Below are 21721 nucleotides of genomic sequence, written 5' to 3'. Positions count from 1 at the left end.
GGGGCAGGAGATCTACAGTCTTGAACCCGCAGATCACAGTTACCATCAAGCTATGAGCACCTGCCAGTCACTACCCACATTTTCCTGAAAGCCTGAGTGGCTTGGCTCTGCCAAGGGTGTCACAACCTGGGACCAACTCCCCCAGGAAAGCACACGACCCACCCCAGGCTAGGTAACCTCCCTCAGGGCCCAGCCATAGCAAGCACTCCCTACACACTCCAGCAGTATCTGCTGTACCCCTGCCTCTTCCTAGCACAACTGAGCAAGTGAGTCCTAATATGTGGCTACTCTCGCCCCCTCATGTATGGGCAGAGAACAGGCACTGGAGAGAGAAGAAGAGGCAACCCCAAAACCAAAGTGGAACACCAAGAGCTGTGAGCAAAGGAAGGAAGAGGAAACCGCCCCAGAAGTGGCAAGTGCAGAGGTTTAAATTCCTGCAATTAATCTGAGGTTGTGTGCTTTCGTGGCAACTGTAGATTTTGAAAGCAAGTATAGGCTTGAGCAAGGGAAGATCTGAGTCTAAGCTGACCCCACACCACCCACAACAGGTTCAGAGACCTTCCAGGATGTATTGGAGGACTTTCTGAATAGGCAGATCAACTGCAGCAGGAAAACAGGAATTGCTTGAACATTCCTCACACTGCCACTCTCTATATTCTGCACTCCCCTGCTTTTTCTTCTTTTTCTCATATTGGCCTTATTACTCCTTTAATTTTTATTTTTTGTAACCTATTTTTTCTTTTTCTTAAAAAATGGAAACACCTTTTAAACAAATTACATATTTTTTGTTTTTGTTTTTGATGTTTTTGATTTTATAATTTTGAGAGTCTAATTTTTTTCCACGTTTTTGATTTTTGTTATTTGATCTTTGGTTTTTAATTTTGTATCTTTGAGAGTCTAATTTTTAGTACCTGTTTTCATTTAAGAGTTAAGTTACTGACTTGATTGCTCTCTTTTCTTTTGAACTTTTTTCCCCATTTTTTTCTCCTTCTTCGCTCCTCTTTGCTTTGTATAAGTGTGTGAATCTCTTTGGGTGATCTTGGATGTTGAGAATTGTTTCTCCATTAGTCTAGGTGTTTTGTCTTCTGTGCTGTGTGCCCTGTGAAGTCTTGACGCTGCTTAAGGGGTTGAGCCGGAACCCCAGAGGCAGGAGAATCAACTCCTGTCTTTGGACTATCAGAGAACACCTAACCCCATGGAAAATTAATAGGCAAGAGCCCTCCCAAAGGCCTCCATCTCAACACTAAGACCATGTTCCACCCAAAAGCTGGCAAACTCCAGTGCTGGATGCCCCACACCAATCCTTCAGCAAAGCAGGATCACAGACTTGCATATTAGCAGACAGGCTGCCCAAAGCCATACTGAACCCATAGACACCCCAAAACACACTACTGGCCATGGCACTGCTTTCCAGAGAGATGAAATCCAGCCCCATCCATCAGAACACAGGCACAAGTCCCCCCAAACAGGAAAACTTCACAAGGCACTAGCCCAGCCCACCCATGGCAGGCAGACTCCACAGTTAAGAGCAACTGTGACCTTCCAGTCTGCAGAAAGGAGACCCCAAACACAGTCAATTAAGCAAAGTGAAAAGACAGAGAAATACACAGCAGATGGAGGAAAATGGTAAAAACTCATAAGACCAAACAAATGAAGAGGAAATCGGCAGTCTACCTGAAAAATAATTCAAAGTAATGATAGTAAAGATGACCCAAAATCTAGAAGATAAATGGAGGCATGGATCAAAAAGACACAAGGTCTTGTTTAACAAGGACCTAGAAAAATTCAACAATCAACAATCAACAACACAGTAACTGAGATTAAAAATACACTGGTGGGAATCAACAGCAGAGTAAGTGAGGCAGAAGAACAATTACATGAGCTGGAAGATAGACTGGTGGAAATAACATAAGCAGAACACAATAAAGAAAAAAGAATAAAGACAGGGCAAAGTACATTCAGTATAAATTTACATATTTAAAATTATTTTTAGTATTCAGGAAGTCCCCTATTGTTCTATAGATGTCCATAAAAAGGACAAAATAGTTTAGGAGAAAACAACTAAAGAGCTCTCCACAGGTTATCAGTCACAACAACCGTCTCTTGCCTGTTTCTTGTTCACCTTTCTGAACATGTACTGGGACATGCTGCTTCTCAAGCAGGGGTAAGATCCCAGATACTGCTCTCTCTCCTGTGTCCTGCCCTCCCTCACTTAATTCTATTCCTGAGTGTTCTCATTCACAGCATGGCTTTCCCTTCACTTTGCTGCCCTCGGAACTGCTGCTTTTTGAGAGTGGTTGGCTGAAAAAGGATAGGATCCCCCTCAGGAGGGCTGTACCTCTGATTAGTGACTTAAAGTGTTCCCCTGTGGCAGTCCACACAGCAAGGGGCAAATGATACCAGAAGTTCCGAGTAGAAGATTCCATCTAAGACATTAATGTTTTAAACTGATTCATGGTAAATTTAAATTTTCTCACAAACGCAGCCTTCCTCCCCACTCCCGCCTCCCACTTATACTGTCTATAAGAAACACTTTAAAGACACAGGTTGAAGATAACAAAATGGAAAAAAGATCTGCCATGCAAACAAAACAATAAGCATTATATACCTGGTGTGGCCATATGATATCAGATAAAATGGGCCTTAATGTACAGAGTATCCGCAGACAGAAAGAGACACTTCTCCATGACAAAAGATCAATTCCATTAGAAATACACAACAATCATAAGTTTGTATGTACCCAATATACATCTTCAGAATACATGAAGCAGATGTCACCCACAATGACACTAAAATGGGAGATGGGAGGGGTTGGGGCTGGTTGCTGTTCAAGAAGAAGAAGGGTATAGTTTCAGAGGAAGAAGAACATGACCTTCACAGACCCTGAAGGGTTGGCCAGACACAGGAGGAGAATCCTGGGGAGGGAAGAACAGAACCTGGATGATGTGGAGCAAGAATGGGTGTTCGGAGATCCTAGGCTAATAGCAGAGCTCAATAAATATTTGTTAAACCCATGACAAAATGGGAGCTTAAATCACACTATTCAGATGTAAGAAACTGAAGTTCCTCTGGCTGGATGAGGTGGGGAGTGTGTCCACATAGAAGGTGACTACACCACCCTGGTTAGATAACCCTGCTCCTGAGATTTTCCCATTCAGGCCCTCCCCAAGGGAAGTGCTGGGGTAGATATCCTCCAATCTGAATCAGAAGAATGGGGAACATCTGAAATCTCCACCGAATTAGTCTTGGGCTCTTCTAGACTTTGGCCAGTGTAGTGACTTTACCTTCATAATCAAGGAAAGGTGCCTCAGGTCACTTATGCTAACCCCACGTCATCAAACGGGACTTAATATTTAACTTAATTACAGTTTCAGCTCTTCCCGAAATGGAATCAAACTTGTCAATCAGGAATTACTTGGTCAGTACTAGTGAGGTAATTTGTTCTTTAGACACTACTATCCTCGAAAGAAATGTGTCCTTAACACCAGCAGTTCAGTTTTTGCTGGTATAACTTCCTTGCCCTCGTTCCCTCCTAAGTCTTCCACTTTGTACAGCTCATTGGAGTGCCTTTCTCTCTGCTTAGATGGGATGCTGCCTGATCCATGAATTGTTGAATAAAGCCAAAAAGATCCTCAAAGTTTGTTGTTGTTCAATCATTCAGTTGTGTCTGACTCTTTGCAACCCCATGGATTGCAGCACCCCAGGCTTCCCTGTCCTTTACCATTTCCTGGAGCTTGCTCAAACTCATGTCCATTGAGTCAGTGATGCCATCCAACAATTTCGTCCTCTGTCATCCCCTTTTTCTCCTGCTTTCAATCTTTCCCAGCATCAGGATCTTTTCCAGTGAGTCGGCTCTTTGCATCAGGTGGTCAAAGTATTGGACATTCAGCATCAGTCCTTCCAATGAATATTCAGGGTTAATTTCTTTCAGAATTGACTGGTTTGATCTCCTTGCTGTCCAAGAGACTCGCAAGAGTTTTCTCCAACACCACAGTTCAAAAGCATCAATTCTCTGGCGCTTGACTTTCAAAGTTTACTCAGTTGACTTATGGTTTTTTAACACTACTCACTGCAAGGTGTGATGCTCAAGTCACCAGCCCAGAGCAATTATCCCAATGGCTCTAGGACTTAGTTTCCTGGGTATCTCAAAACTGGGAAAAGGGCACAGTATAACAGATACAGACAAAGGTCCATATAATCAAAGCTATGTTTTTTCAAGTAGTAACATACTGGTGTGAGAGTTGGACCATAAAGAAGGCTGAGCACCGAAGAACTGATGCTTTTGAACTGTGGTGCTAGAGTAGAGACTCTTGAGGGTCCCTTGGAGAGCAAGGAGATCAAATCAGTCAATCCTAAAGGAAATCAACTCTGAATATTCATTGAAAGAACTGATGCTGAAGCTGAAACTCCAATACTTTGGCCACCTGATGAGAAGATCTGACTCATTGGAAAAGACCCTGGAGAGATTGAAGGTAAAAGAAGGGGACAGCAGATGATGAGATGGTTAGATAGCAACACTGACTCAATGGACATGAATCTGAGCAAATTCCTGGAGACAGTGAAGGACAGAAGAGCCTGGCATGTGTCAGTCCATGGGGTCTCAGTTGAACATCACTTAGCAACTGAATGACAAAAATTAACAGATACAAATCTGTCCCTGATAATCTGTTTCTCCTATAATAAATTAATAAAGTCTTCTGATTTAAAAATGGTTCCTCGAAATTCCTTGGTGGTCTAGTGGTTAGGACTCAGCACTATCACTGTGAAGGGCCAGGGTTGTTCAATACTTGGTGGGGAAATTAAGATTCCACAAGTCACACAGTGAGGCCACACACACACACACACACACACAAACCCTAAGAACTTGCCTAGCATGGATATTCCCTGAAAAACTGTTTCAATGCCTTGAAACATTCAAGCTTTGCTTATTTATTTGGCAGGGGTGGGTCTCTGTTGCTGCACATGGGCTTTTTCTGGTTGTGGTGCACAGGCTTCTCATTAGTGGCGTCTCTTGTTGAGCAAGACTTAGGCATATGGGCTTCAGTAGTTGCAGTACGGGGGCTCAGTTGCTCACCGGCATGTGGGATATTCCTGGATCAGGGATTGGATTTGTGTCCCTTGCATTGCAAGGTGGATTCTTAACCACTGGACCACCAGGGAAGTCCTAAATGCCTTTAAACATTTATTGAGTAAATGTCCTAGGCTTGGTAAGAAAGAACAAAAAATAGGGTCCTTGCTTTAAGAGTCTGAAGTCTAGTTGGGGCAGACAGACATAAATAAATAATTGTAAATTGTAAAGAAGTATGAAAAAGGTTGTAACTGATTTATGAACAAAGTGATATTAGCACTTGGACATAACCTGAGGTTTTAGGGATGAATGGGAAAAATCGCTACCATGCCAAAAGAAGGATCAGGAGGAGGAGAAAACTGCGTGTCACCGCTTCGAACAGCTAAGTTATTTGGACAGAAAGATCAGTTTCTCTCCTTGAAAAATTGACGACCAGACTTCCTATACAAGGTACTACAAAGTACCACAGTCTGGTACACCCAGTGAGCGTTTCCCGTCAGGTTATCACAGTGAATACTTGCCTAGGAAATAGGTTCCGAAAATTCAACCGAAGTGTTTATAGAAAATTATCAGATATCACCAGGGCTTCAAGAAACACTTGAAGATAGAACTCTAACACAACTTCAGTTAACCGCTTCACTTTTCTCAAACACTTGAAAAGTTTACCTTTTCCTGATTGTGTCACTCAACCTGGTGAAAATTAGTGAGTTACGCGTCTTCGATCTTTCTGGGTGTGTGTTTAGGGGGTGGGGCCAAAAAGGAACCAATGATGGCAGGTAAGATAAAAGGCCAAGAGGGAGACGTCAGATCACAGCCACTGATTTCTACCGATTTCAAGTTTTCTTTAGGTGATCACCAACCTGAGTGGTTCCAGCACCCACCCTGTCTTCACCTTCCCCTTGCCTTTCTGTCTTTCCCTGCACCGGTTCTCCCGGATTCCTGGGTCTCCTGGCTCGGGAGCTGACCACTTCCCGCGCAGGCCCGCCCTTCCCAAGTACCATCCCCAACTGCTGGCCTGGCCCAGGAGCGGTCTCAGTCTGCGTGGCCGTGAGCTAGACGCGGCGCGGCGGGGCGGGGCGGGGCGGGGCGGCGCGGCCGCAGGCCGAGGGGGCGGGGCCTGGCCGGCGGCCGTGGGCGGGGCCGGTCCAGGCGAGGCGGCGCCGGCGCACTGTGTCCGCTGCGCTGAGCCGCAGCCATGGAGCAGGCAGCTCCCGACCCTGAGCGGCTTTTGCAGCCCGCGCCGCTGGAGCCGCTGAGCCACCCCGACGCTGGGCTGGAGTCCATGGTCGGTGAGGAAACGAAAGGTGCCCGGGACGAGGGCCCCGGGGACGGCACGGTGAGGAGAAGGGGCGGCAGAGGCCCCCCACCCCCGCGGCCTAGGGCGCGGCCTAGAGGGCAGAATGGACTGGTTTACGCTGACCGCGCGGGTGGGCTTGCTCGGCCGAGAGGCCCCGCGGCGACGGGGAAGCGGGGTGCAGTCAGTGGGGGGAGGCTTGGTGGGAAAAGGGGGTTCTGAGTAGGGGCGAGCGCCAGGGCTGCGGGACCGCAGGAAGGGTGAAGAGGGCGCGGCCGTGGGCGCGGCTCGGCAGGCGCGGGCGCGGGGCCCGGAAAGCGCCAGGCTGAGGCAGGTGCGGTTTCAGGGTCGGGAACCCCGGGGGGTTGGACCCGAAGAGGAACGCTGATGTTTCTGGCATCTGTAAGTTGTGCGGAGGAGTAGGCTTAACCGTGGGCGGTGGCAGCGGTATTTGAGAAAGAAGAGAATGGGGGACTTGAGGAACAAGTTTGGGGCACGAGGGTGTTTGGCTTGGTGCCACCATCGGGAGATGGAATAAAGTGTTAGAGTCAAGAAAAGGTACAAGTGGAAAAGATTTTTTTTGTTTGTGTGGTTTTAAATAGATTTTTAGTTGGAGGATAATAAAATTGCTTTACTATATTGTGTTGGTTTCTGCCACACAGGAACGTGAATCAGCCATAAGTAAGTATACATATGTCCCCTCCCTCTTGAACCTCCCCCCATCCAAAATCTTATTTGACTTGTAATTTCCTCATTTGGGGTCAGTGCTGTATCTCCCAATGGAGATGTGTCATGGATATCCCATTTGTTGGCTTTGTGAAGCTCCTTTAATAGTGATTTTCATTTGCTTGACAGAAGGATGAAATGCATCATTTTATATTTGTAATTACTTTCATTCCAAAGTGTTTTCACGCATAATGCAGTAGACCATGTTAAATAAAGTGATTTGGAAACTCAGTCGAGTACTTATCATCAGACCACCCTAATGAGCCTGTGCAGTGCTCATCCATTTTGGTTGTTTTTTTTCTGAAACAAGTTATCAATATAAAACTGCCCATCCTTGTGATAAATGGATAAAGAAAAGTTAAAAGTTGTTGGCTGACTGTAACTAGAAAGACAACTAGCTAGGAATTTCAACACTAGTTGAAGTTCAACACTTCACCACTAGCTATTTTAACTAGCTAGGAGTTCAAGGTTTTGCCTACTTGGGGGAAATGTCGAGGTATAGGATAGCATGAAAACTTCTGTGGGTGAATTTTGAGTTTTTCATTTATTTTCTTCCTAAATTATAGAATTGTTTGTGGAGAGGTATCTTATATGAAATGTGAGAGCAGTGTGTGTATTCTGTAGTCCATAAACTTGACTCTTACATGAATTGCTTTTTTAATGCAGATTCTATTTGTGACTTAGTTTTTCTGTTTCTTAAAAAAACAACTTTTACTGTGAAGTTTATAATTAATGCAGAGACGAGTCTCACAAAATAAAAATCAGTTTCTTTGAAACCTGTGTATATTCTCCTGTTACATCTGCTCCCTCGACCACAGAAGTAATTATATTCTGAATTTTGTATTAACAACTTTCTAGCTTTAAATATATATATAAATGTAAATGTCCCTAAACAACATGTTGTTTAGTTTTACTTCATTTTGAAATTTACATAATCGAACTAGTTTTACTATGACTTCCTTTTTTTGCTCTATACTGTTTTGGGGATTCACCCAAAATGTAACTTAGTTTGTTTTTATAGTCATGACTCTATAGTATACCATTTTGTAGGTATTCTACAGTTGATTTCTCTTTTCCTCGTTTTACAGACATTAGGGTTGTTTCAAGATTCTTGCTGTTCCTGAAAGATTACTACCACTATGAACTTCTTACATGTAAGAAATACATAGTGCAAGTGTCTATAAACGTAAAAGTGGAATTGTTGGATCATAGGGTGGTAGCATAAGACATGGAGAAGACAATGGCACCCCACTCCAGTACTCTTGCCTGGAAAATCCCATGGACAGAGGAGCCTGGTGGGCTGCAGTCCATGGGGTCGCTAAGAGTCGGGCAGGACTAAGTGACTTCCCTTTCACTTTTCACTTTCATGCACTGGAGAAGGAAATGGCAACCCACTCCAGTGTTTTTGCCTGGAGAATCCCAAGGACAGGGGAGCCTGGTGGGCTGCCGTCTGTGGGGTCGCACAGAGTCAGACACGACTGAAACGTGTCTGACTGAAACAGCAGCAGCATAAGACATAGAGGTGTGTGTGTGTGCGCGCACGTGTGTGCTCAGCCACTCAATCATGTTTGACTTTGCGACCCCATGGACTGTAGCCCACTAGAATTTTCTAGGCAAGAATATTGGAGTGGGTTGCTGTTTCCTACTCCAAGGGATTTACCTACCCAGGGATTGAACCCAGGTCTCTTGCATCGGCAGGCAGATTCTTCAGCAGTGTGCCACCTGGGTAGCACTGTAGCATAGTAAGTAGTGCCAGGTTGTTTGCTAGAGTGAACATACCAGTTTGTATTCGCATCAGTAGTGCCTGCTGCTGTCTGTCCTTATCAGCACTTAATATTTTCAGACTTTAAGTTACTTGCCAACCATATGGATATGTGTTAAAGCAATTTTAGATTGTTTCAAAGGGTGAGAATCATATCTTTTGTTAGCTGCATTGTGAGTTTAATTTTGATAATGACTGAACATTTTGGTAATTTTTTTTGTGACAGCCTTTGGATGGTTAACTAATATGAAGTTGCAACTATAGTATAAAATCCATTTGTGTTAAGTGATTATAAATATCTCATTTAAAATAAAAAAACCTGTGTTCAGTTTAAGATATTTGAAATCCCAAAGATGCCATCATACAGTAAAAGTTGTAGTTATGTAATATTATCTGACTTTTAAATGTGTGATAAGAGACCATTTGAGATTGCCCAAGCTTAGGGTTTCCTCAAACAATGATTTGGTAATTTATAGAGATAATTTAGTAATTTTTAGAAATACAAGCCATTTGGACAAATATTTCAGAATCATCTGGAGCTTATCAACACACACATGTGCATCCACATACACTCTACATGTTGTCCCCTCCTTCTAAAAGTCTGCAGTCTCAGAAGATCTACTCCTTTTCCTGTTTCTGTCCCCTCTTCCACTCTAATCCATCCACAGTTGAGAAGTATTGCAGTAACCATAGCCATGTTGCTACTGTTACTGGTAGATAGAAATGTGGTCTGGGTAGACAGGTAAATTACATTTGTTTGTGCTAGACACTGTGAGGCTCTACTTTTCATTTAATTTTCAAAATTACTCCCAAAAGACATACAGAGATAAGGAAGCAGAAGCTCTGAGAGAAGTAATTTGGCCAAAGTCACAAACTAGTGACATGACTGGGATTTGGGCCCAAGTCTTTGTGGCTTTGACATCAGTGCTCTGTTCATGAAACCATAAAGCTTCACTCCCTGCCCCCTTACCACCAAGGAAAAAAAAGAAGATTAAAAATAGTCTTGTAAATTGTAAAATACTATACTCAAATATTTTCTTGTTTTATTAAGATTCAAGTTGTTATTTTAAGAAGAAAAGAGCTCTGAATAATATGTTGACTTATCAATAACTTTTTCACCATAAAAGTATATATACTGATAGTGTGGAGAAATGACAAAAAGCCTCATCAGCCTTATTTTTGACTCTGCATTTTGGTTGGAGCGAAAATTGTGCTAGTTGCCCTATACCGAGGGATAGTGGAAACATGCACTGCCAAGGTGATCTTTTCCAGTTTTAAACATCCCTAATTTTAACATTCTTTAAATTCGGTTGTAAACTCTCATTCTCTTGTTTTTGTTTCTGTGAGTCTTTGTCCTCTTCCTTTCCAATGTCTAGTTAGAAGTTTCCCTTTCTTTCTGTACTTTTTCCTTACGAGGAAGAGTGTATTTTTTTTTTAAGTGTTGTTGGTTTTATTTAAAGAAGTTTGGAATATGAAGAATGAGGGAGGACCACAGTCTTCAAGAGAGTAGCAATCAGTCCTGGCGAGGACGCAGCAAGGGAATGGGGGTAAAAATGCTGCTTTTTTTGGGCTGGAAAATTCCATTGAGTTGGCAGTTCACAGTATTTGCTCAGAGAACCGCTGCCTGAGGTATTCATAGTGTCTTTTCTTTTGTAGGGAGGGTTCTTTAGGCTTCTTGAGTGCTCCTGGGGCTGAGTGCCTGAGCAGCCATTGCTTTAACAGTGCCTGTACACTGTTAGTTCCTTCACAGGTTGGCAGCAGAAAGCTGAGTGAAGGAGTCCAGAAGTGAGTGGAGGAAGGTTTGAGACATTTGTGGTAAAGATAATATGAAAAAGGAAATGTATAGGCAGAGTTACAGAATTTATCAGCTTAGGGCTTCCCTGGTACCTCAGCTGGTGAAGAATCCGCCTGCAGCGCAGTAGACCCCGGTTCAATCCCTCAGTCGGGAAGATATCCTGGAGGAGGGCACGGCAACCCCCTCCTGTATTGCCTGGAGAGCCCCCGAAGATAGAGGAGCCTGGCGGGCCACAGTCATGGGGTTGCAAAGAGTCGACATGACTGAGCGACCAAGCACACACAGCACAGGAGATTATTAAATAATTCTCAAGAATTGCTTTCCTCACTTTCTACTTCAGCAGCTCTCAGTTATTTTTTGAAGGCAACTCATGGTGCAGAATGCGTTTTAAATCATAGTCAGTACACATGTACTTGTATACATAGGCATTGTTTCAATTCAGTCATGGCCCGCTCTGACCCCAGGGACTTTAGCCCACCAGGCCTCTGTGACCATGGGATTTCCCAGACAAGAGTACTGGAGTGGGTTGCCATTCCCTTCTACAAGGGACCATCCAATCCAGGAATTGGACCTGTGTCTCCTGCATTGCATGTGGATTCTTTATGCTGAACCACCAGCCCCCTATTTACCATGGGAATAAGATATTTGCATTTATTATCTACTTTTTAATAAAAAAATTTTTTTTGATGTGGACTATTTTTGAAGTCTTTACTGAATTTGTTACAGTATTACTTGTTTTTTGTTTTTTTTGGCCACAAAGCTTGTAGGATCTTAGCTTCCTGACCAGGGATTGAATCTGTGCCAGCTGCATTGAAAGGCGAATTCTTAAGTACTGGTCCACTAGGGAAGCCCCTGCATTTATTATCTTAACTGACTCTATTTTTAGCTGATTTTTTTCTGTTATAGTTTATGCTTTCTTATTTTGGTTTCTGTTTTTGGATTTTCCTTTGTGGACTATAGTTTCTTTTGTTTTATCCTCTATAATTTTGAAGGCATGTCTTTCTTTTTCTTCCTCAAGACATAATTGAGACAGATTATTTATGTAAATATAATGCCATTAAATTTTTGAAGTAATTAATAGAAAGGATCTCAAATTTATAACCAAGTACAGTACAAAGAATTGTTTCCCTTGAAATATTTGAGAATAAACTGCTGTTTATCTCATCCTCAGAACATTTAGTGTATATTTCAAGGGCAAAAAAGGACATTTGATATAATCACAGAGCTGCTATCAAAAGCATTGATAAATTATTATCTAATCCTCGGACTTCATGTAAGTTTTGCCAGTTGTACCAACAGTGTTCTTCAGAACAAAATAATTCAGCCCAGACTCAAGTATTACATTTAGTTGCATTGTCTCTTTAGTCTCCTCCAATCTGAAAGTGTTTCTTGGTCTTTGCTTTCATGACTTTGACCCGTTTGTATATTCAGTTCAGTTCAGTTCAGTCGCTCAATCGGGTCCTACTCTTTGCGACCCCATGAATCGCAGCATGCCAGGCTCCCTGTCCATCACCAACTCCCGGAGTTCACTCAAACTCACATCCATTGAGTCGGTGATGCCATCCAGCCATCTCATCCTCTGTCGTCCCCTTTTCCTCCTGCTCCCAATCCCTCCCAGCATCAGAGTCTTTTCCAATGAGGATATGTTAAATCTCAGATGCCTGGTCCCCACCCCAAGAGAAGTTAAATAAGCAGGGTGACAGTATACAGCCTTGACGTACTCCTTTCCCTATTTGGAACCAGTCTGTTGTTCCATGTCCAGTTCTAACTGTTACTTCCTGACCTGCATACAGATTTCTCAAGAGGCAGGTCAGGTGGTCTGGTATTCCCATCTCTTTCAGAATTTTCCACAGTTTATTGTGATCCACACAGTCAAAGGCTTTGGCATAGTCAAGAAAGCAGATGTTTTTCTGGAACTCTCTTGCTTTTTTGATGATCCAGCGGATGTTGGCAATTTGATCTCTGGTTCCTCTGCCTTTTCTAAAACCAGCTTGAACATCTGGGAGTTCACGGTTCATGTATTGCTGAAGCCTGGCTTGGAGAATTTTGAGCATTACTTTACTAGCGTGTGAGATGAGTGCAGTTGTGTGGTAGTTTGAGCATTCTTTGGCATTGCCTTTCTTTGGGATTGGAATGAAGACTGACCTCTTGTATATTAGCAACCAGTTATTTTTGTAGAATGCCCTTCACTTTGGGTTTGCCTGATGTTTTCTAGTGTTTAAATTCAGGTTATGCTTCTTTGGCAGAAATTGCCACTAACGTGATGCTGTGTTCCTCTAATTGCTTCTTACCAGTTTGCACATGATTCAGGTTTGATCACTTTCTCTGCTAGTCTTCTCCAGTATAAAGTTTCTCTTTTCCTTTTTGTGATTAACGTTTTGGGGATACACTTTTTTTTTCCATTCTGTTTTATTGAGGTCTAATTGGCATACACAACTATATGTGTTTAAGGCATACAGTATAGAGATTGGACTTAAATTCATCATGAAATGAACTTCCATCATCTCATATAGATACAATATTAAGAAATAGAAAAAATACATTTTTTTCTTGTGACGAGAATGCTTAAGGTTTACTTTCTTAGCAATTCTCGTAAATAACATACATCAGTGTTAATTTATCATGTTGTACATTATATCCCTAGTACTCTTTATAACTTTGTACCTTTTAATTCTTTCATCCAGTTTCTTTTTTCCCCATCCCCTGCCTCTGGTAACTACAGATCTTATGTCATTTTGTGAAGACATACTTTGAAACTAGAAAAGTACTTTGTTCCTCATCAAAATCTCTATTTACTTGTCTGTTTCATTATGGACTTGTGGGTTTTATTTTTTAAACTTTATTAAGATATGATTTATATATCATAAAATTCCCTCTGTATGTATATAAATTCAGTAATTTGTAGTAAGAGCTTCACTGGTGCCTCAGATGTAAAGAATCTTCCTGTAATGCAGAAGACCTGGGTTTGATCCCTGGGTTGGGAAGATCCTCTGGAGTAGGAAATGGCAACCTGCTCCAGTCATCTTGCCTGGAAGATTCCATCTACAGAGGAGCCTGGTGGACTGTAGTCCATGGGGTCACAGAGTCGGACACGACTGAGCACATAGGCACATGTTGTTCAGTTATTCTGGATTTTTTTTTTGAATCAAATAATGAGATTTGCAGATACTTCCCCTGGGCCATGGCTTTTTACTTTCTCTTAATGATACCTTTGAAAGTTTAGCAATAGTTTTTAATTGTGATGAAGACTAGGAGATCAGGTTTTTGTTTTCCTTTTATAGATTGTGCTTATCTAAGAACGCTTTGCTTATCCCAGGATCATGTTTTTTTTTGTCTTTTTTTTGAAATTACCCCAGATGGCTTATGGGATCTTAGTTCTCTGACCAGGGATGGAACCTGGGTCCTTGGTGGTGAAAGCATATGAATCCTAACCACTGGGTTGCCAGGGAATTCCCCAGGTTTCGCGTTTACATCTGAGAATGTAAACTGTTTTGAGTTAATTTCTGTGTACAATGTGAGTAAAGGGTCTAGTTCTAGGGTTTTTTCCTTGGTCTGTGGCTACTCAGTTGCCTCTGCACTATATGTTGAAAAGACTCTCCCTGTCAAATTGCCTTGGTGTGTTTATTAAAATCACTTGACCTTAAATGTAAGGGTTTATTTCTGGATTCTCAATTCTGTTCCATTGATCCATTGATGTCTATGTCTATCCTGCCAGTGCCCCCACTGTCCTTATTAGTTTAGCTTTTTAATAAATTTTGAAACGAGATAGTATAGATTCTGCAACTTGTTATTTTTCAAAACTATTTTGGCTATTCTAGGTCCTTTGTGTTTCCATATAAATTGTAGGAACAGAGCATCAATTTCTACAAACAACAACAACACAAAAATCCCTTCTGGATAAAGTTATCTTTAAAGAAACAGTGTGTTAGTATTTTTATAATATTTCAAGCATTCTATATCCATGATGCTCCTTTGTCATTTGGACTTTATATTATTGTGAAATCTAGGGCAAATCTGGTCTTTATTCTTTGGTAGTGATTGTGCTTTTTATTTTCTTGCCTTAATTTTTTAGCATTTTTTTCCTTTATGCTGAAGATGTTTAATTTTCTAATTCATTATACATGGACCACATGCCTTTCAATTTGGAGCTGTGGAAATATTTTTCAATCCAGAAAGAGTTTTTGTTGGTTTCTTTTTAATTATACTGGTGATTATTATTTCTGTTCTGTTTCTTCTGATTTCTTTTTTAAGAACTATTATTTAAGCATTGGTTCTTCATTTTCCTTTTTTAAAAAATCATCTTTCATCATTTTCACTTTTCTGGATGGTGAGAATTCCTCAAGCAAACTCAACCACTGAACTCTGCACTTTGAAACGCTGAGCTCAAGCACTTTGTTTCAGTTATCTTCCCACTCCTAATGACTGGCACTGTAGATACTCAGTAGTCATTCAGTTACTGAATTAATAGTTTCTTATCATTCCTTTTATCACTGTTACCTGTCTTATGCTTGCTTTTACTGTTTCACTGTTTGCACCATTATTTGTTCATTTGTGGCTGCACTGGATTTTCATTGCGGTCATGGACTTTCTTCTAGTTGTGACAAGGGGGTGCTGTTCCCTTCTTGTGGTTTTCAGGCTTCTCATTGCCGTGGCTTCTCTTGTTGCAGAGCACAGGCTCGAGGGCACATGGGTTTCGGGAGTTGCAGTTTGAGGGCTCTATAGCGCGGGCTCCGTAGCTGTGGCACACAGGCCTAGTTGCCCCGCAGCACGTAGAATCTTCTCGGACCAAGGATCGAACCTGTGTCCTCTGCATTGGCAGATGGATTCTTATCCACTGAGCCTCCAGGGAAGTCCTTCAGTATTTTAAAACTTATAGTAGATTGATTTGGGGGCTTACGTGGTGGGTTAGATGGTAAAGAATCTGCCTGCGATGCAGGAGACCTAGGTTTGATCTCTGGGTGGGGAAGTTCATTGGAGAAAGGAATGACAACCCACTGCAATGTTCTTGCCTGGAATATCCCATGGACAGCGGAGCCTGGGGGGCTGTAGTCCATAGGTTCGCAGAATTGGGCATGACTGAAGTGACTTGGCACACACACACACAGATTGATTTTTGCTCATTGACTTGAAAATAAAAAATTTCATCAGCCTTTTAAATATGTCCATCTTTTGTATTTATTTGGTCTTAAGTCAGGTAGGAAGTAGTGATTCACCTATCAGGCATCTACATTTGGGATGTTATTCTTTGAATATAAGTATAGGATACGAGTGTAGCATCAGATGAGAGGTCCACTTTTAATTCATCTAAAGCATTGTGTTTCACCAATACAACATTGTAAATCAACTGTACTTCAGTTTAAAAGTAAATACATAAAATATTCTCTCTCTCTTTAAAACACACTCCTAGTCTCATCTTCCAGTCATCCAGTTTATCCATTTCTAAATCTTTTGAATGTGTCCTTTTAACATGAGTTATGCTATTCTTGGCACTGTTTGTACTTTAATATGACAGTGTTAGCAATTTTATACCATCTACCAATCCCTGCTGGTATTTTTGTGTGCCAGTCTTTAGTTTTTATGATAGTTGATTTTATACTCTTATTTTTCCCTTCTGTGTAATTATTTGGATGGCATAATGGGGTAAATTTATGATTCATGTGCACTATCATTTTGGGGGGAAATAATTTATCAGTTTTTGATTCTAGAATTGAGAGAATTTTTCAGTGACGTACATGGTGATAAATCAGTGCTTGGCTGTGGGCCAAAATTTTTTATATGTATAATCTCAACCAGTGAGGGGTCATAATCCTGATGTTGAGTGGTTTATGCTTATGTAATTTCTGGAGCTTTCTTTTAGTTGAATGATTTTTCTCTATCTTATTTTCTCTTTTAATACATGAACATAAAACTTGCAGTTTATAAAATTGTCTTGTTTGGCAACAGAGTAGTTTTGTTTTGGGTTCATTTTTAGTTCTCTATCCTTTATTTTCTTTTAGCATTTTTACCTCTTCCATTATTCTTCAGCGTTTTTGGGGTACTTTCTAAGCATGTCATCTTGATTCATCACTGATTTAATTTTGTGTATTGTCATATAGCTTATTCTGTCTTCATAGCACACAGATTTAATTCCTGTGTAAAGTATCATCATGGATTTTTATTGCATACCGCTTTTTCTTTTAACTTGTTGGTATATCCATCTTTTTACTTATATCTCTTCTTCACAAACCAGCCCCAACTGTAATGCACTACAGTGCTTTTTAATTAAAACCCACCTGTGAACTTTGAAAGTTCAGGGAGGAAAAAAAAGCAAGGGAACAAAAAGAAAAGCACAGCAGTTATCGCATGGCCTCACTGTGTCTTTATTGTTTAAACTTGGAGCTAGTTTGGGTGTATTCAAGACCCCTCTTCAGTGGCAAGACTTCCCTGGTGGCTCAGATGGTAAAGCGTCTGCCTACAATGCCGGAGACCCAGGTTTGATCCCTGGGTTGGGAAGATCCTCTGGAGAAGGAAATGGCAACCCATTCCAGTACTCTTGCATGGAAAATCCCATGGATGGAGGAGTGTGGTGGGCTACAGACCATGGGGTCGCAAAGAGTTGGACAGGACTGAGCGACTTCACTTTCACTTTCTTTCTTCAGTGGCACAAAGAACCTGTAAACTACCAAGTGATGTTGTTTGGTACAGACCTGGGGATGATCTAACAAGAAAAGAAAGAAGTTTCCTGTTCTTAAAACCTGCTGTTTCAGATAGACAGGGTCCCGTGTATAGTACAGGGAACTCTATTCATTATCCTGTAATAAACTATAGTCACAAATAATATGAAAAAGAATATATATTAAAGAATATCTTTGCTGTATACTAGGAACTAAGACAACATTGTAAATCAACTATACTTCAATAAAAAAATGAATAAATCAATAAAAGCAATATTTATAAAAAAGAAAAACCTGCTATCTCACAGTGGAGCCTGTTAACCACTGCCAAAAAGTTTAGGCAAATTTATGATCAAATATGTGATGGCTCCTTCTTTTTAAAAATTAACTTTCTTTTTAAAAACATTTAAAATTCAGCTTTAATTTTTAAAGCTGAAAATCTCAACCTTTTGTCATATATCATTTATATTTGATTTGACTGGTAAAATGATGTCAGTATTGAGGATCATTCGTCTTTGTAAACAGTGTTTTTAAATTTTTTCTTATGTATTTCTATATAGATTTATTCTTGGTCATTTAAGTGCTATGTACACTTTTTATTTTAATTTTTTCTCCTATAATCATGCCTATATTTTAATAATTAAATCTATGGCACTTGCTAAAATAGCTTCTGGAAAAATTTAATGTGCTACATACTGATAAAAAGAGGGACATCATTTGCTGATGTTGTTTAGCAACCACTAGTAATGCAAGAGATAGAAAAAAAGTAACCTGAGATACGTACTTATAATGGATTTGATTATAATAGCTGGGTTTTTTTTCAGTATCATTTAAAAAGTTTTTTGTTGTTCTATTTTTATTCAGATGACAGAAAATAATTTTTCATTGAAGAAGATAGAAATCAGTGTTTCAGAAGCAGAAAAGCGAACTGGAAGAAATGCCATGAATATGCAGGAAACGTATACTGCTTACCTCATTGAAACAAGGTGAGTGATGAGAATTATGTCTCAGGTTAGAAAGGGCTTTGGTAGCTGTTGATACGAATTCTGTTGTATAATGGAATCATTTACAGGTCATTGTCTTTTAGTTTCTTTACTTTTTAACAGTGACTAGATTTTCTTTTACTCTGGTACTCTTAGTAGCTACATTTGAATGTATTTGTTTTGGAGGGAGAACGAAGGTTACTGGATGTTACTTGATGCTTGCTTTAGTGTCAGGTAACATCCAGATCCCATCCACATCACGGGCCTGCCCATGCGGGAGACACGGGTTCGTCCCTGGTTTGGGAAGATCCCACGTGCCTCAGAGTAACTAAGCTCATGTGCCACAACTACTGAGTCTGTGCTTGAGAGCTCGGGAGCCATGACTTCTGAGCCCACGTGCCACAACTACTGAAGCCCGGCCCCTAGAGCCTGTGCTCCACAGCAAGAGAAGCCGCCGTGCACCACAACTAGAGAAAGCCCACATAGCAGGGAGGACTCAGCACAGCCACAAATAAAGTTATTCATTTTAAAAACTCACCAGGAAATTCTTTTACTTCATAAGGAAAAAGATAAATGAATTAAACTGTTTGTCCAGAGAAGAGCAAAGGATGTGTGTGTGTGTGCGCTCACGTCTGACTCTTTGTGACCTACCAGGCTTCTCTGTCCATGGGATTCCCAGGCAAGAATACTGGAGTGGGTTGCCATTTCCTTTCCCAGGGCCTCTTCCTGGCCACTTCCTGACGTAGGGATCGAACCCACATCTCTTGCATCTCCTGCATTGGCAGGTGGATTGTTTACCACTGCACCACCTGGGAATTTTGCTTGTTATAAATAGTTTATATAAAGACTGTACCGACAAGTGCTTTTCTTTCTGTGAACTGAGAAGAAATGCTTTCAGTTAAAACAAATGGGGGGCTTCCCTGGTAGGCCATTGAGACCCACGCTTCCATTGCAAGCTGTGCGGGTTTGATCCCTGGTTGGGGAAATCAGATCCCACATGCTGTGCAGTGTGGCCAAAATGTAAAAAAATTAACAAAAAAGTATAGCCCATGTTTTTATAGAAAAGTAGAGGGACTTGCCTGGTGGGTCAGGAAAGTATCCTGCCCGTGTACATACATGCATATGTATCGGAGAGATTTTTAAGTTAATTTAAAAAAAGTATGGTCCCATGAGAGGTTTTTTTTTTTTAAGTTAGCTATTTTAAAATATCATACTTTAGAAATTTGTATTGGCTCTAGCTTTTTAAGTAAATTCTTAAATTTAAAGCTAAAAAGGATATTTTTAACATATGCCTGTTTCTTCATCCAGTTGAACAATGAAATTAGCTGTTGATTAGCTTTACTGCTAGAAGAACCTCTTGATTTCAATAATCTGGAATAATTTATAGCTGTTTACTCTTTATTTATTATAGTTGTTTACTCTTGACTTTGAAATGAATAGAGAATTGTAATTCAAAAGTTGGAGTTAGAAGCGACCATACATGAGTAATATAGCTAGCCTCTGGATAAATATATAAGTGGGTCATCAGTAAATAATGTGGTATACAAAAGGATATTGAGTTGACTTTCACACTTAAATTTCATTTATTTTAAAACAGTGATTCTTAAACTTTAAAATATATAGGAATCACTTGGAAAATTTGTTAAGCTACTGAATTTTGAGTGGAGTCCAGGAATTAATACATTTTGAGCTTAAGTTCCAAGTGTTTTTGAAGCAAATGAGCCATGGACTATAGTTTTATCTTCCAAATACAAAAGCTTTACATCTTAAGACAGTCAAATTTATCTTTTTTCTTAATGACTTGTGTTTTCCCTGTCTTAAATTCTTGCCTATCCCATGTCATATACACGTCCACTTTCAGAAATACTGTTTATAAATAGATTATTTTGTCAGTACTGTAACTGACCTTCAGCAACCACAGAACCCTGGAATTTATTATTTTGGTCATGTAGAATTCTTGCTGTAATTCAGTGTTAGGCAGAGTATCTTGGACACTTGAATATTGTTGAGCCTTGACATTGACTAAAAGTTCAACTTTATCACATAGCTCATCTCTTCTCTGGACACAAGAAGAAAGTCAGTTTAGCAGTTGCCTGTTGTGTTACAGTTAAATAGATTAAGGATTAATAAGGCTAAGGTCATTGATTTTAGTTTTTTCAGAGATTTTTATGTTTTCCTGTTCATAAAGTATGAACCCTTTTAAAACAGGTAAGAATATTGTAAGTATTAATAGGTAAGAATGCCTCTTTGTCCTGGGAAGCTATAAGGTGTTTTTACTTAATTCTTCTAATTTGTAAAGTAGGGCTAAAGATCCTAATACTTTGTCAAATTAAATGGTTTAAACAGTTAAATTTTATTTAAATATTGCATGTGAAACCACTTCAGTTCAGTTCAGTTGCTCAGTTGTGTCCAGCTCTTTGTGACCCCATGAATCTCAGCACGCCAGGCCTCCCTATCCATCACTAACTCCCGGAGTTCACTCAGACTCACGTCTGTCGAGTCGGTGATGCCATCCAGCCATCTCATCCTCAGTCGTCCTCTTCTCCTCCTACCCCCAATCCCTCCCAGCATCAGGGTCTTTTCCAATGAGTCAACTCTTTGCATGAGGTGGCCAAAGTATTGGAGTTTCAGCTTTAGCATCATTCCTTCCAAAGAACACCCAGGGCTGAAGGAGTTCAGAATGGACTGGTTGGATCTCCTTGCAGTCCAAGAGACTCTGAAGAGTCTTCTCCAACCTGACAGTTCAAAAGCATCAATTCTTCGGTGCTCAGCTTTTTTCACAGTCCAACTCTCACATCCACACATGACCACAGGAAGAACCATAGCCTTGACTAGACGGACCTTTGTTGACAAAGTAACCAACAGAGGTTGGTTGGTCTAGGTTAACCGGTCATAACTTTCCTTCCAAGGAGTAAGCGTCTTTTAATTTCATGACTGCAGTCACCATCTACAGTGATTTTGGAGCCCAAGAAAATAAAGTCTGACACTGTTGCCACTGTTTCCCCATCTATTTCCCATGAAGTGATGGGACCAGATGCCATGATCTTCGTTTTCTGAATGTTGAGCTTTAAGCCAACTTTTTCACTCTCTTTCAGTTTCATCAAGAGTTTTTTTAGTTCCTCTTCACTTTCTGCCATAAGGGTGGTGTCGTCTGCATATCTGAGGTGATTGATATTTCTCCTGGCAATCTTGATTCCAGCTTGTGCTTCTTCCAGCCCAGCGTTTCTCATGATGTACTCTGCATAGAAGTTAAATAAGCAGGGTGACAGTATACAGCCTTGACGTACTCCTTTCCCTATTTGGAACCAGTCTGTTGTTCCATGTCCAGTTCGAACTGTTGCTTCCTGACCTACATATAGGTTTCTCAAGAGGCAGGTCAGGTGGTCTGGTATTCCCATCTCTTTCAGAATTTTCCACAGTTTATTGTGATCCACACAGTC

General features: G+C 40.7%; 1 protein-coding gene across 2 annotated transcripts in view; it reads left to right on the top strand.

Annotated features, from left to right (window-relative positions):
• SNX4 (sorting nexin 4) overlaps positions 6212-21721 on the top strand; it is a 52129-nt gene continuing 36619 nt past the window's right edge. Inside the window, exons 1-2 of one of the 2 annotated variants that reach the window (XM_018045920.1) lie at positions 6212-6404; positions 18163-18284. In XM_018045920.1, the coding sequence (XP_017901409.1) occupies positions 6264-6404; positions 18163-18284 (263 nt within the window). In that variant the 5' untranslated portion in view covers positions 6212-6263. Of the gene's footprint in view, positions 6405-8202; positions 8243-18162; positions 18285-21721 lie in introns of those variants that run through there. The other variant, XM_018045925.1, reaches the window with a different exon arrangement.

The sequence above is a fragment of the Capra hircus genome, chromosome 1 (genome assembly GCF_001704415.2).
Source record: "Capra hircus breed San Clemente chromosome 1, ASM170441v1, whole genome shotgun sequence".
In the NCBI taxonomy this organism is placed as follows: domain Eukaryota; kingdom Metazoa; phylum Chordata; class Mammalia; order Artiodactyla; family Bovidae; genus Capra; species Capra hircus.
This window is presented reverse-complemented; position numbering and strand designations above follow the sequence as displayed.